Here is a 15,887-nt window from a genome sequence, read left to right as displayed (position 1 = left end):
TGGCACAACAGTGCAGGAGGAAATCTTAGGAAACTGGGTTGATGCTGCAGGTGAGAGAACTCCCCAGAACCTAATTGATCACCCAGATACATTATACCTGCCTAACCATGCAATTGCCAATACCAACTGGGTATCTGGGATCTGGGGGGTAGGTGGGGATTTTTGTGTATTTCTAGTTGGGAATGTTCTCTCAAACTAACATTGCATCCAGTTATAAAGCAGAGAAAATGAGTTCCTGTCATTATCTCACCTGTGTGATCTCTTCTCTCCTCAATTTCATTGCAATGACAATTGCAGTTTGTGGAATAACTAGCCACATATAACTGACCCAAACACTCTGTTCATCATCTGAGGCCATTCTTTGTTTTCCCCCTCCACGAGAGATCTGGTAGTTGGCAGCATGAGAACGGGTCTTTTCTGCAGTGACTCCCCATTTGTGGAATGCTGTCCCCAGGGAGACTTGCCTGGTGCCATCACTGTATATCTTTACGTTCCAGGCAAAAACTTTCTTCTCTAACCAGGCCTCATTTCTTTAACTATCTGCGGTCTTTTAAATGTCGGTGGGATGTTTTAATGTATTTCTTTTTCCTCTTGGTTTTAATGTATTTATGCGGGGTTTCTTCGCTCGTTTGTTTGGTTGTAAGTTGTTTTGGGTTGTCCTGAGCAAGATAAAGTGACTAACAAATTTAATAAATCATAAAAATCACAACACTGGCTGTGGTTGATGATGGTTGCAATCCAAATCTACCATCAGCATCATAGCCCCTCCTGGTCTTCTCTTCCTAATGGTTCAGCTTGCTCAGAGCTAACCACCAATTCTGGTACACTATGAACCACTGATGCAGTTGCTGTGGATACTGGCATATCTTGTATCAAATCCTGGCCGCACTCTGAACATAAGCCTTTCGTAACAATAGGATGGCTGCATCCTCCCAGCCACACCAGAACACTTCTGATTCTCCCCTTTCCTGAATTCAGTGCCAGATCCATTGGATTTCCTAATGTGCTTCAGTGGAGACCCAAGGAGGGCAGGTGGGCTGAAGGGCCAGTGGAGACCATATTGCATTGGGGTCTTTTTAAAACTGGGGCTGCAATTGGAGTAGAGGAGGGATCTGGGCTATCACAGGAACCACAGTGGAAGAGAGTGAGGAAGGGACCGACTCCTCTTCATATAATTTCCTGCCTCTCTTCATCTTGTCCTGCAATCCAGACCTTTGGAGGACAAGGGCAGGGTGGGCGCTGGTGCGCTTCGAACAGTCATCCCAGATACAGGAGGCACCTCCCAAGTCCAGGTGGAGAAGTTAGAGGCAGAGGTCATCATCACTTTGTTTTTTTTTTTTTTTGAATAGATTTTTATTAGTTTTCCATAAGCAAAAAAGAAACAAAGCAAAAACATAAGCAAACACAAAATCGACTTCCCCATACCACCCCTTTTCTGCATTCTTGTTTCATGATTTTTCAGCAACCCTTTCATAATAAACTTATTTATATTTCATAAATTTAACTTCTATAAATTATTAATACAACTGTAGTTCTTTATCTCTTATTACCCTGAGCCCCTAATTTTCCAAATTACAACAATTTTTAAGATAATCTTTGAATTTGTTCCAATCTTCATCCACCGCCTCTTTCCCTCGGTCTCGAATTCTGCCAGTCATCTCTGCCAGTCCCATATAATCAATCACCTTCGTCTGCCATTCTTCCAACGTGGGTAAATCTTGCGTCTTCCAATACTTTGCTAGAAGAATTCTTGCTGCTGTTGTGGCATACATAAAAAATGTCCTATCCTTCTTTGGCACCATTTGGCCCACCATACCCAAGAGAAAGGCTTCTGGTTTTTTAATAAAGGTTCTCTTCAGAACTTTTTTAATTTCATTATAGATCATTTCCCAGAAGGCCTTAATCTTCGGGCAGGTCCACCAAAGGTGGTAGAAGGTTCCCTCCGTTTCATTGCATTTCCAACACTTATTGTTGGGCAAATGATAGATCTTTGCTAACTTGGCCGGAGTCATGTACCACCTGTAGATCATTTTCATAATGTTTTCTCTTAAGGCATTACATGCTGTGAATTTAACACCAGTGGTCCATAACTGCTCCCAGTCAGCAAGCTCAATGTCATGCCCCATGTCCTGTGCCCATTTAATCATGCTAGATTTCACCATTTCATCTTGAGTATTCCATTTCAACAGCAAGTTGTACATTCTTGACAAATTTTTAGTATTGGGTTCTAACAGTTCTGTTTCTAGTTTTGACTTCTCCACTTGGAAGCCTTTCTTTCTGTCCTGTTTAAAAACTTCATTTATCTGTCGATAATGTAGCCAATCTCTGACCTTAAATTTCAGCTTCTCGAAACTCTGCAATTTTACTCTTTCACCATCCTGTTCTATGATTTCAAAATATTTAGGCCAATTAGAGCCCATATTCAATTTTTTCACCTCTTTTGCCTCCATTGGTGACAGCCACCTAGGGGTTCTACTTTCAAGCAAATCTTTATACCTTATCCAAACATTATACAAAGCTTTCCTCACCATATGGTTCTTAAAACCTTTATGCGCTTTTACCTTGTCATACCATATATATGCATGCCAACCAAATCTGTTGTCAAATCCTTCAAGATCCAAAATGTCTGTATTCTCGAGGAGCAGCCAGTCTTTCAACCAGCAAAACGCTGCTGATTCATAGTAAAGTCTTAAGTCCGGCAGGGCAAAACCCCCTCTATCTTTTGCATCTGTTAATGTCTTAAATTTTATTCTCGGCTTTTTGCCCTGCCAAACAAACTTCGATATGTCTTTCTGCCACCTCTTGAAACAGTCCATCTTGTCTATTATTTGTAATGTCTGAAACAAAAATAACATTCTAGGCAATACATTCATTTTAATGACAGCAATTCTGCCTAACAAGGAAAGTTTCAGCCTTGACCATATGTCTAAATCTTTCTTAACTTCTGTCCAACATTTATCATAATTGTCTTTAAATAAATTCACATTTTTCGCTGTCAAATTCACCCCCAAGTACTTCACTTTTTTTGCTATCCCCAAACCTGTTTCATTCTGGAATGTCTCTTTTTCTTCATTTGTTAGATTTTTCTCCAAGACTTTAGTTTTTTGTTTGTTCAATTTAAATCCTGCAACTTGACCAAATATCTCAATCAGTTCTAAAACTCTTTTTGTACTAGTGTTTGGCTGCTGCAAAGTCAGAACTAGGTCATCTGCAAATGCCCTTAGTTTATACTCTCTCACTCCGACCTGAATTCCTTTAACCAACTGGTCCTTTCTAATCATATTTAACAAAACCTCCAGGACCAGTATGAAAAGTAGGGGGGAAATAGGGCATCCCTGTCGTGTTCCTTTCTCTATAGCTATCTCTTCCGTTACCACATTATTCACAATTAGCTTTGCCTTCTGCTCAGAGTATATTGCACCTATACCATTTTCAAAACCTTGGCCTACCCCCATCCCTTGGAGATTCTTTTTCATAAAGCTCCAACAAATGTTGTCAAAGGCTTTCTCCGCGTCCACAAAAATCAAAACCGCTTTTCTGTTAATGTTCCTTTCCAGCAGTTCCACAATGTCTATTATATTCCTCACATTGTCAGACATGTATCTTCCCGGGAGAAAGCCAGTTTGGTCCTTATGAATCTCACCTATCAATACTTTCTTCAGTCTTTTTGCTAAAATGTCTGCAAAAATTTTGTGATCCAGATTTAGTAATGATATCGGGCGGTAGTTCTTAACCTGATTCTTTTCCGTCTCAGTCTTTGGTATAAGTGAGATAAAAGCCTCTTTCCACGTTTCAGGTGCCTTTTCCCCCTCCAGTATTTCGTTGCAGACTTCTTTCAATGGTTGCACTAGACATTCTTTCAAAGCTTTATAATATCTGGCCGTCAAGCCATCTGGTCCTGGAGACTTTCCCAGTTGTGCCTTTTGAATGGCCTCCTCTATTTCTTGTTCTGTTATTTTCTCATTCAAAATCAACTTGCCCTGTTCTGAAATTTTAGGTAGTCCATGATTTTTAAGAAATTCATCTATTTCTTGATCGTTCACTGGCCCTTGTGTGTATAATTTCCTAAAAAAGCTTTGGAAACAATTACTTATCTCATTTGGCTTGTGAATGTTCTTTCCCTCTATCTCCAGGCAGGTAACTGTATTCAATTTTTGCCTCTTTTTCAATTGCCATGCAAGGAGCTTCCCACATTTGTCTGCTGACTCAAAAGTCCTTTGTCTCATTTGTTTAATTTTCCATTCTATCTCTTGATTTGTCAGTTCCATGTATTGCGTCTGGTAATACTTTATCTCTCTCAAAATTTCTTGAGACTTTGGTTTTGACCTCAGTTTCTTTTCTCCTTCCTTCATTTTTTCTAAAATTCTTTCTTTCCTTTCATTTTGCTTTTTCCTCTTGATTGCATTCTGTTGTATCAGGAAGCCTCTCATCACGGCTTTACTCGCGTCCCAAATTGTTCTTTTTTCAACATCTGATCTCAAATTTATCTCAAAGTAATCTTTCAGTGTCTTTAGGGCCTTTTTACAGAATTGTTCATCTCTAAATAAGGAGTCATTCATTCTCCATCTAAAGGATCCAGTTGTTGTCATTTTCATTTCCATCTTTACAGCATTATGGTCGGAGCAGGTTTTTGGGCAGATTTCTACTTTTTTAATCTTTGTAGCCATCACACTAGATACCCAGATTTGATCAATTCTTGTCCATGTCATTTTAGATTCCGAGAAAAAAGTTCCCTCTCTCTCGAGAGGATTCTTTGTTCTCCAAATGTCAATCAAGTCCATATTTTCCGTCATCTCGAAGAAAGTCTTTGGTAGTCTTCCATCTTTAGATATTGTCTGTCTTTGTGCCTTATCCATATTTGTAGAAACCACTCCGTTCATGTCCCCCATCATTATTATTTTGCAGTCGAGATAGTCCAGTAAAGTCTCATGCAACTTCTTAAAAAATTCTGCCTTCCCATCATTTGGTGCATATATTCCAATTATCAAGTATTTTTCCCCCTGGATCTGTACTTCAATTGCCAGATATCTTCCTTCTTCATCCTTAAATTTTAATTTTGGGTCCAATTTTTCTTTTGCATAAATCACTACTCCTCTCTTTTTTACTTTGTCGGAAGATATAAATTCTTGTCCTAATCTTTTGTTCACCAACAGCTTCCTATGTGCTCTGGTTATATGAGTTTCCTGTAGACATATCAGATCCAGTTGTTCCCTTTTCAAAATGTGAAAAACTTGTCGTTTTTTTCTGGGATGGTTCAAACCATTACAATTCCAACTTAGAAGTTGCAGAGACATTTTGTTTGTTAGATGTTTGATCCTCCGACTGCTCCAAGCTTTTCTTCCTCTTCAGTTGGCAGTTGTGGTAGTCCAAATGATAGATTTGCAATGTCCGTTAGCCCTCCTCCTTCTGATGTTAATCCTTGTCCTTCTTTTGCCGAGTCCACCGTACCTTTCTGTAGGTCCTCTAGGTTTCTCTCCAAAAAGTACTCTTTCTCCTGTACTGTTCTTATTCTTACTTTCTTCCCTTTGTAGTTAAAGGACAGCCCCTGTGGAAATTCCCACCTGAAGGGTATAAAGTTCTTCCTCAACAGATTGGCAAGGTCTCTGTAAAAAGTCCTCACTTCCAAGATGTATTTAGGGATGTCCTTAAAGATTTGGACTTGAATGTTTCCAATCACCAGAGCTTTTTGATAGTGAAGGTTCAGTATCTTGTCTCTTTCCTCTTTGGTTCTAAAGGTAATCAGACAATCCCTTGACTTCTTACTTTGCTTTCTACCAAGTCTGAAAGCAGTTGTTATCTCCACTTCATCTTCCTCCAGATCTCCTTGCCAATTTTCCAGAATTGCCTCTGTGAGAAATTCCACCAGATTGTCCTCTTCTTTCTCTGGAACCTGTCTAAATTTCAGATTCCGTTCTTTCCGTTGTAATTCCAGTAAGGAGAGGGCCGCTTCATGCTCATTCACCTTTTTCTCAATCGGCACAAGTCTTTCCTGTGTCTCACCTGCAACAGATTTCGCACTCTCTGCAATTTTCCTCGTTTCTGAAGATTCCTGGATCAGTCTATTTATAGATTCTGTATTTGTTGCCACTGATGTGGTGTTCAAATCCAATCTTGCTGTAAGTTCTGTCAGTTTCTTTGAGTTTTCTGTGGATTGCTTTGTTAAGGCCTCAAGGGATTGATTTATTTTAAGCAGTGCCTGTGTCATAGATTCCATTGATGCTGCTGTCACAGTATCCGGTGCAGGCACTGTGTTGCCAGAGATTGAACCTCTTTTCTTTTGTGTTAGTTTAGCTTTAGATCTGGTTCTTATCTCCTCTGCCGTGCCACTCATATCCCAAGGCCGTTCTCACAGGAAAAACTTGCAATGGAAAATCCCACTATTAGTCAGGTACTTTGCAATTTTTTCCCTCTTAGCCCTCAAGAGGGAGCAGTTAAAAGTTTCCAAGTTAGAGACAACAAAGAAACAGAAAGCCGGATGTAAGAAATCTCAAGTCCGCCATTAAAGTTGTAAAACTTTTTCTCCAGTTTAAATTTAGATAGTCCAATATCAGTAACAAAGTCCCATTCAAATCTTAAGAGTCTTAAAACTTTTTCCCCATTTAAGGTATAGTCTATATCCACTTCAAAGTTATTTTAAAGAACAGTTTTCCCGGTGTTAAGTCCTGGCAGATCGTCTCCGGGGATCAGAGCAGTGAAAAACTTTGTTTCCCTTTAAATTAAAAGTATCTTCGCAAGACTGTCTTTTTTTCCCCTTCCCCTGCCGATCTGGAGGGAAGAGATACTTTTGACAGCTCAGAGTTGACAGTTCGCAACTAAGTTTCTTATAACTGCAGCGAGGTCTTTCGTTGCTTTAAGTTCCTGCAGTCCGGGGGGGGCAGACTTCCTTATTTTTTGCCCTCCCGTTTTCAGCCAAATTTTCTAATTTTAAAAGTTCCTAATTTTTTTCCCTTCTTACTCACGGGAATCCAGTCCAGATTTTCTTTTCAGGAAGGAATCGGCGCTCTCCGCTAATGGCGACGCGGCTTCACTCCGCAGGCTGGGTAGCGACTCTCAGCACCGTGCTCACTCCCGATGCCGCTCCGGAGCCTTTAAAAAGGCTCTTTCACAGTACCGGGGGGCGCAAAGGTGCCCACCGAGTCTCCTTGCTCTCAGGCTTCCGCGCCTGGGATTTTAGGGGTCCCCCACTCGCCGTAGCGGGTAAGACCCGAACTTGCGGAGCAGTCCTTCTCCGGAGCTCGGAGGTAGGACCGCCATTAAGCGCTGGCACCGACCGGAAGTCTCAGGTCATCATCACTTTGAGGAACCAAAGGTGGAGCTTTCCCCTGCCCAACCCAAGAACCAGCTGTCCCCTCTGCCACCACCGCCTTCTCACTTTGTAATCCAAATGTTATATATAGGGTCACCACTAAAGATGAGGTGGAAACTGGGAGATTTTTTCAGTCAGACCTAACAGTGCATGTCTATGCTAGTTAGTAAATGAAAGGGTTAAGGACCACAGAGCTGTAAATTTATAGAGGAGGCATGGCTTGGACACCTCCCCCCTCATTTGGGGAGGGAGGGAGGCATTACAGTGGTACCTTGGTTCCCGAACAGCTTTGATCCCGAATAAATCGGCCCCCAAACACCGCAAACCTGGAAGTAAGTGTTCCGGTTTGCGAACGATTTCTGGAAGTTGAATGTCTGTTTCGGCTGTTGGCATTGTTTCCCGGGCCAATTAGCCAATCAGAAGCTGCACCTTGGTTTGCGAACAGATTGAGTTCGAGAACCAAGGTACCACTGTATTTGTTTCCTGTTCCTCTCTTTTTCTTCTTTTTGACCCATGTAAGCCGAGCAGGCATCTGAGGCAGGGGCTCCAGACTCTAGACTCAGGCTGAGACTAACTTCTGTATTTTGCAGCAAAATTATATTCTTGTTTCTGCTGTAGCATTGAACTGTGTTGTTTCTGCTGTAGCATTGAACAATGTGTGAGTGAGACTTCTGATTACTGTAAGTAAAGCATTTAAATTTACTTAGGTTTGCAGGAATTACCAACGATTGAGGAGTGGCAGACGAAGATGATGGACTATGCGGAATTGGCCAAACTGACAGGCAGGATCCGGAATCAAGACAACCAAAAGTTTCAAAGAGATTGGAGTAAATTTATTTGGTGTATTGAATAACTATTGTAAAAATGTGAAGACACAAGTGGGATTGATATAAATTCTGCAACGAGAAAACTGAAATCTCAAAACTTTATAGACCATTGAGACAGAGTTGATCATAAGGATATAAAGATCTGAAGCAGAGGATATAAAGTGCGACACAAAGATTCGAAAATTAAAAACCAGTTGAAGGGATAGAGGGAAGTCACGAGCTCAGTGGAGCAAAGAATTTATTTGTTTTGTTATTGGTATGCTGAAATATTGTGTTAAAAAAGAAACTAATAAAAATCATATTAAAAGAAAGAAAGAAAAGAAATGTCAAGTGAAGGGTTGTTGGGGTGACACAGATTGACCGTAACAGCCATACAGGTCAAAAGGGGAGGGGGATCTGATGGGCCTAATCTGGCCTATAGAGCAGAGTTTCCTCCCCACTGTCTGAAAACCAAATGTTGACCCTGACTCTTGTGAATGTGCTTTTCCACAAAGTTTAGATATGTTCAGCTGCCACTTCCCTTCGCCATCTCAGAGTCTAGAGTGACATCTGAGGGCCATTGCAAAACATGTTTTTCTCCAGCCCTGCACCTGAGCATGGAGCCATGTAAATATTGCAGGATGTTGCAGAGCCAATGCTTATCTGGCTTATGATTATCAAAATCGTAGTGACCCTCCTCATTTCTACACACCAAAACTCCTGGGATTTGTCCAAAGATCATATCTGATGCCATTAAAATAAAAACCAAAAACAAGAGCTACGTGAGGTGACATTGTGCATTCAAGGTGGAAAGGACAGGGACATAAATGTCATCAACAGCTTGAACAGAGGTTTAGGGCAGGTGAGTCAGAATATATAGTCATGAGCTTGTCTTCTATACCTTCAGATGTGAAGTCTTGTTTGGACTTCATCAGCTTTACAAGAAGGGTTTGGCTTCATTTAATGAACTGAGGGGAGAAAACACAACAGAGAGGGCTGTTCCAGGCAGTCCCAGAATGACAGTGATTCTTCTTCTTGTTCTTCTTCTTCTGCTGCTGCTACTGCCTTATGCAGACTGTGAGATGCAGAAGGCAAAATGCTCATTAACTTTGGAGAGGAGTCAGATAGACCCATTCAACTATTACAGGCCAGGAGACCACCTCATTAGTGGGATCATCTCTCCCACAAAAGCCATATTTCATGAACAAAGCTTCAACAGGACTCCCTCTACCAGCTTTAAACAGTAAGATATTTTATGGGGAAGGAGTTATTCTCCCCACAATCATACATTCGAGATACATTTGATTTTAGACTGTAGGTCCATAAACATACTAAAAATCAAAGAAGAGTCAGATGACTGCCAACCAAGATTTGTTCTAGAAAACAAATCAACCCCAAATGTCCCAAAATAAAATAAATATAATACGTTTATTCCTTTTTAGCAGTGCAGTTCCTTCACAAAGGCGATCCTCTCTCTCTCATCCAATGATATATAATTAGGTGAGCTTTTGAGCTGGTGGCTTTGTTTCTGAATCAGTGTAAGCACAAGTAAAGTTCTGGAAATAAAATCCAGGTTTTTATATCACCGGTTAAAGCTTGCCTTAAAAATCCCTCAGATAAATCTGCTCCATCACAACTGCAGGATGGATGACGACACAATCTGTATATTTTTGCAGGAAAGGAAACACAAAGTACTGGGAGGTGCTCTCCTTCTTGCTTGCCATTCAAGAGTTCAGCCAGAACGCCAGGCTCTCCTTCAACATCACCCTGGGCTACAGCATCCATGAGAACTTTTTTGATGGAAGGGTGACCTATGACGCTTTGCTAGACCTGCTGTCTACCGGGAAGGCAAATATTCCAAACTACAAATGTGGAAGACGGAATGACTTACTGACTGTTCTGGAAATGGCTGACTCTCAAAACTCCATCTTGCTTTCAGGCACATTGGGCATCTATAAAATCCCACAGGTAGGAATGGAGAGGGATGTGGCATTTTCTGGCTGAGCCTCATTGCAGAGAACTAAAAGAGGGGGTTAAAAGAGATGCGCAAAGTGAGACAGAAGAGTGATTTGGGAGGGATTTCCCTTGGTGGACAGACACATATCTAGATTCTCTCGAACAAGCATCTCTTCTCAAAGGAGTTCTTTCAGAATTTGCAGCAGAATCAGAATGCTGACTTTATAAAAATAAACAAGATGATATCCCATTGGCGATAGTTGTGCTGCAGACTCCTTTGGAGATATACCTCTTCGCTCACTTTGAGGTTGCTGCTACATTCATTTCCTCTCGCCTATCTATTTTCCCTATGTTTTTAGCTGTTTGTATCCATTAAAAATGAAGCTACAAGACAATCAGGTCATTAGTTTGAATTATTATGGGTTCCTTGGGCCCCATTAAAGGCTTAGTTATATTCTTTAAAAATTCTATTAAATCCAGCTTTTACTTCAAATCAAAATCATAGGTATAGTGGTACCTCGGGTTAAATACTTAATTCATTCCGGACGTCCATTCTTAACCTGAAACTGTTCTTAACCTGAAGCACCACTTTAGCTAATTGGGCCTCCTGCTGCGATTTCTGTTCTCATCCTGAAGCAAAGTTCTTAACTCGAGGTACTATTTCTGGGTTAGTGGAGTCTGTAACCTGAAGCATATGTAACCTGAAGCGTATGTAACCCGAGGTACCACTGTATTGTTTTAATGATTTTTTCTATGTTTTTAGCTGTTCTTATTTTATCTGGAAACCACCTTATGTTCTCATCAGTGGAAAAGATGGTTAATTAAAATAGTAGTAGTAGTAGTAGTAGTAGTAGTCATACTGAGAACACAATAGAGGAGTTCATGTAGAAGAAGCAATTTAGAGAAAGCTCTGCTTCAGGGCATTCTTTGGTTCAAACTAGGGAACCCTCCATGAAAATAATACATGGCTGGTACTTCATACCACAATTAATATCTTTTGCACAAAGGAGTGCTTCCCCCTTATGCTGGGTTAGGGGCTGTCAAAACATTATAACCTAGTGGCATGCGTGGCAGGACTGCTCCAATTAAAAGAGTTCAGGAAAAGTATTTCCTGAGATCTCCTTCATAACTAGACACCCCACCACTTCTCTGGGTCTTCTGAACTTGTTTGTAGATTCAGATGGATACCTAGAAATATTGTGGTACAGGTTTCTGTGTATCTAAATACTAAGGATAGTGGACTGGTTTCCTCTGAGTGAAACACTGAATTTTTATTCATTTAAAACTTTTATAACCCACTTCATTTTTAAAAAAAATCCACTTCATGTTTTAAAAATATCTATGTGTTGCCCAACATCAAAACGGTAACAATATCATTACATTAAAAATGCAAGATGAAAGTAGTATAAAAGCATATAAAAACAGAAATTCAAGAGATCCATACAAATAAAAGTGGGCTTCTATGTTCTGGATCTGGGAAGATTTATCTCTACATGGGAAGTGTTTGTTATCTGTGGTAAGAAATATGTGGGCTTTGAAGCAAAACAAGCCAACAATCTTCCTTCTCTTGCCAGGTCAGCTATGCTTTTGTCTCTCATGGTGTGAATGACAAGAGGCAGTTTCCTTTTTTCTACCGGATGGTCCCCACAGAAGAAGCTCTGTACCCAGGGATTGTCACGCTCCTCCAGCACTTCAGATGGACGTTCATTGGTCTCCTTGTGCCAGAAACTGACAACGGAGAGAGGTTCAAGAAGACCTTGATGCCTGTTCTCATTGAGAGGGGGATTTGTGTTGGCATCTTACAAAATATCCCACTGGGGAATAAGAATGGGGCAGTGATCAATTATCTTTCCTTCTTCGAGTGGAGACAAGTCCATGTATTTGTTTACTATGTGGACATGAATTATATCTTAATTGGAATACAAATGATACAATATGTATTTGGCATGTTAATAAAACCTCTTGCAGGGAAAGTCTTGATCACAACAGCTATGGGGGAACTCACTTTGGACTTAATGCACAGTACCATATCTTTCCAACATTTCCATGGTTTTCTTTCCTTCCCTATTATGAGAAAAGAATGGAGAAACTACAATATTTTCCCTCACCTTTTCCCTGTAATTAAAAAGATTGTGGAGACAGATTATAATTGTTTCTATTTAAGGCATGCAGCATCAGTGAAAGGCTGGACCAGATGCAAAGAGAGAGAGAAACTGGAGATGCTGCCACAAGATATTCTGCAAAGAATCCTCTCTCTAGACAGCGGAAAGATTTACAACACTGTCCAAACTGTGGCACATGCCATAAATGCTGCGTATTCTCAGCAGAGGGCGATGAAGCTGGAAGCTCAAAGGCTACAGCCATGGCAGGTATTCCCTTTTCCAACATAGACACTTGTCACTTTTTCCAAGATGACAAGGAGCCATTAGTGAGCTCTCTTTCAGTACAGTCAGTCAACCAGCTCCAATCACACCTAACAGTTAGCTCAGCCAGCCCACATTTAATGCTGAAGGAAGGAAGAGAGTTGTGTCTTGCTGTGTAATAAAATTACAGGTTTTCCTTCATATACAGGATGGCAGCCTTAGTCTTTCTTACCTGTAAAAAGCCAACTTTTTAAGGACACACAACTCTCAGCCACTGGTCAAAGGAGAGCCAAGCAAGAAATGGGCGAAATGGAGTAGCCAAGGTGGGTTCCTGTCTTCTAAATGCTGGTGTTCTCTTTGCCATTCTAGCTCCACCCTTTCATGGGAAACTCCCAGTTCTACAATTCTTCCATGGACAGAGTGTACTTGGATGAGAAGGGAGAGTTGGCAGCTGACCTGGATATTGTGAACTGGATGAAGTCTACCAATAAGTCCATTTCTAAATTGAAGCTTGGGAGTATCAGCAAACAGGGATCCTCAGATGTACAGTTCACCATCAACCAGAATGCCATTGCATGGCTCAAATGGAACAATAAGGTGTGAGAAACCATCTCTTTCATTTCACAGTATTTCCAGTTCCTCAAGATCTAATAAGTGTACCAGGTTTTGTGTGTGTGTGTGTGTGTGTGTGCTTCCTTCAAATGCCTTCCAACGCCAACATCCAGCATTCTTCAAGATCTAACAGTGAGGCTTGGGGCAGTGTATCTGTTTATTTGGGATGTGTGTAAAATAAGTAATGAAAAATTCTATTGAATGCAAACTTGAAAATAGCAGTTTCCACTGTGCTCACCTTGACCACCTCTATTTTGACATAAGAGGACAGGCATGTATTATAACATTGGACCCAGGAGAATCAATATAAGAAGTGGACACAGGAATGAACAGGGAAGCAGTATAATTATTTATTATACTTTTAGCTTGCCCTTCCTTAGAATTCCCACATCCAGGATGCCACAGCAGACAAGGCCCTGTTGTGTGTTAGCATGCAGATTGTTCTGCTAGTCTGTTGGTCTGCAAGCAAGGCTTCTCTTATACATCTCCTTTAATTACTTGGGTCCTGAACATTTAAGGATCTTTCATACAAGTCCCAGCACCATTGGCTGGCTGGGCTCTGACATGGCCGGGATCCCCCAGGCGACGGGGGCAAAGTCCCCCACCCCCGGTGGGGAGTGGGTGGCCACGCGGTCCACCGCAACTCCTCCCCACTGGGAAGTGGAGCGGATTTGGGTTCCATACCAAACAGGCAGCCAATGCAGCTCTTGGAGCACGGGGGCCCTGTGACCCCATTTGGCTGCCCTGCACTGAACAGACCTCAAGTGGCAATGTAGTTGTTATAGTTTTGCACATTTACAAGCTTATAGGTAAACTATGGTTGTGGAGTCCACATTGAAATCTTCCCAACCCTGTGCCTTATTTCAATAGATAAATTAGCTCTAACACATTTCCCTTGGCTTTCTGTGTCTTTATGTCTAGCCCCTGCCGCCTTCCAGGTGTGTGGAAAGATGTCATCCTGGGTTCCTCAGGATGGTTCAGGAAGGAAAGCCACTTTGCTGCTATGACTGCATTCCCTGCCCAGAAGGGACCATCTCCACTCAGGAAGGTGGGTGACTTTAGTGTAAGGGACCACCTTCAGGAAGAGGGCATAGGTCTGAAGTTACTTATGTCTATTTTCACGATCTCTTCTGAGTTGAATTAACACTGGATAGCCACCATCTATCGGAAGAGTTTTCTTATGGACTTGGTTTGCAGTCCACTTCTTTACAGATTAGTATGTTATTTGTTTGCTAATATTGCAATCTGCTTGAAAAGCAGGATAGAAACACATAAATCAATAAATGCCTGTCCACTGAGGAGCAGGAATGAATGCATAAATTCACAAAAGCCTATGTTTCTCGCTGTAAATCACTGATGGAGTTATTGTGAGGTGTGCAGAAAAAACCCTCTCGATTGTGAAACCATTTTGCATGCCCCGCCCCGAGATTTCCTTCTTTAAAGTAAAAAAGGTCCCGTTAGATATAAGGCTGTTATTAGTCTTGTTCTTTGCAGATGCAGAGCGTTGTGTCAAATGTCCAAACAATCAACATCCAAACAAGGCCCGAGATCAATGTGTCCACAAGATTATCACCTTCTTGACTTATGAAGAAAGCATCGGGATCGTCCTATCTTCCTTTGCCCTCTTCTTGTCCTTAACCATAGGCTTTGTGTTAGGGATCTTCATAAAATACCAGGAAACTCCCATAGTCAAAGCCAACAACCAGGACCTCTCCTATATCCTCCTCCTCTCACTCCTGCTTTCTTTTTTGTCCTCCTTTCTCTTCATTGGCCAGCCAAAGAAAGCCACCTGCCTTCTCCAGCAATCTGCCTTCAGCATCATCTTCTCAGTTGCCGTCTCTTCTGTGTTGGCTAAAACCATCACTGTGGTGCTGGCCTTCCTGGCCACAAAGCCAGGGAACAGAGTGAGGAGATGGCTGGGGAAGGGTCTGGCCAACTCCATTGTCCTTTCCTGTTCCAGTGTCCAAGTGATCATCTGTGCTATCTGGTTGGGAACCTCTCCCCCATTCCCTGACTCTGACATGAGCTCCCAACCTGGGCGGATAATCCTGCAATGTAATGAAGGGTCTGCTGCCATGTTTTATGGCTCCCTTGGCTATATGGGCTTCCTGTCTGCCATCTGCTTCACGGTGGCTTTCCTAGCCAGGAAGCTCCCTGGAGCCTTCAATGAAGCTAAGCTGATCACCTTCAGCATGCTGGTCTTCTGCAGTGTTTGGGTGTCCTTTGTGCCCACCTACCTGAGCACCAAGGGGAAGTACATGGTAGCTGTGCAGGTCTTCTCTATCTTGGCCTCCAGTGCTGGGCTTCTGGGCTGCATATTCATGCCAAAATGTTATATTATTGTATTGAGGCCTGATCTGAATACAAAAGATTACCTGACAATAACATCTAAAGATGGTACCTGAGTCTTAAAGTATTCAGTTTTAACCCTTTATGTTCAGCATAGTAGTAATAAAGCTCACATACTTGTCCAGAGTCAGACAAAAATAAAATAAATTGGAATATTCATTTAGATGAAAGCACAGAAATAATGACACCAGAAATCTTCCTACTGGGATGTATGGATATATAATTACGAAAAGACTATGCAACCTTGTTGTAATATATGATTGCTTCTGTGAGACTTTTATAAGCACACAGATAGAAGGACACATCATTACCAAGAATGGAAGAATGACTATTAAAACTAACAGACTTATCTGAGATGGTAAACTGACATGTTTAATCACAGGAAAATTGTTAACAGTGGTTAAAGATTGGTAACTTCTCATAGATTTTTTACGAGAAAAAAAGACATCTGGATTTGAGGATTGAAGATAATGTTTGTTTATAAAATGGCTTTGT

At 41.4% G+C, this 15,887-nt stretch overlaps 1 protein-coding gene across 1 annotated transcript; it reads left to right on the top strand.

Moving 5' to 3' along the window:
* The first annotated feature begins 12,842 nt into the window (after positions 1 to 12,842).
* LOC144326664 (vomeronasal type-2 receptor 26-like) lies at positions 12,843 to 15,448 on the top strand. The gene is made up of 3 exons (XM_077923355.1): positions 12,843 to 13,028; positions 13,965 to 14,091; positions 14,538 to 15,448. Exons 1-3 carry the CDS (start codon positions 12,843 to 12,845, stop codon positions 15,446 to 15,448), a joined length of 1,224 nt encoding a protein of 407 aa, XP_077779481.1.
* The last annotated feature ends 439 nt before the right edge of the window (positions 15,449 to 15,887 follow it).

This window comes from Podarcis muralis, chromosome 2 (genome assembly GCF_964188315.1).
Source record: "Podarcis muralis chromosome 2, rPodMur119.hap1.1, whole genome shotgun sequence".
In the NCBI taxonomy this organism is placed as follows: domain Eukaryota; kingdom Metazoa; phylum Chordata; class Lepidosauria; order Squamata; family Lacertidae; genus Podarcis; species Podarcis muralis.
The sequence above is the reverse complement of the archived record's forward strand: the minus strand, read 5'-3'. Positions and strand labels throughout refer to the sequence as shown.

Bases quoted from the DNA above. Each gene is read 5' to 3' on its own strand.
- LOC144326664 (XM_077923355.1), top strand. From the start codon at position 12,843: ATGGACAGAGTGTACTTGGATGAGAAGGGAGAGTTGGCAGCTGACCTG. The intron at 13,029-13,964 runs GTGTGAGAAACC...CTTTATGTCTAG, and splicing joins GGCTCAAATGGAACAATAAG to CCCCTGCCGCCTTCCAGGTG. The intron at 14,092-14,537 runs GTGGGTGACTTT...TGTTCTTTGCAG, and splicing joins GACCATCTCCACTCAGGAAG to ATGCAGAGCGTTGTGTCAAA.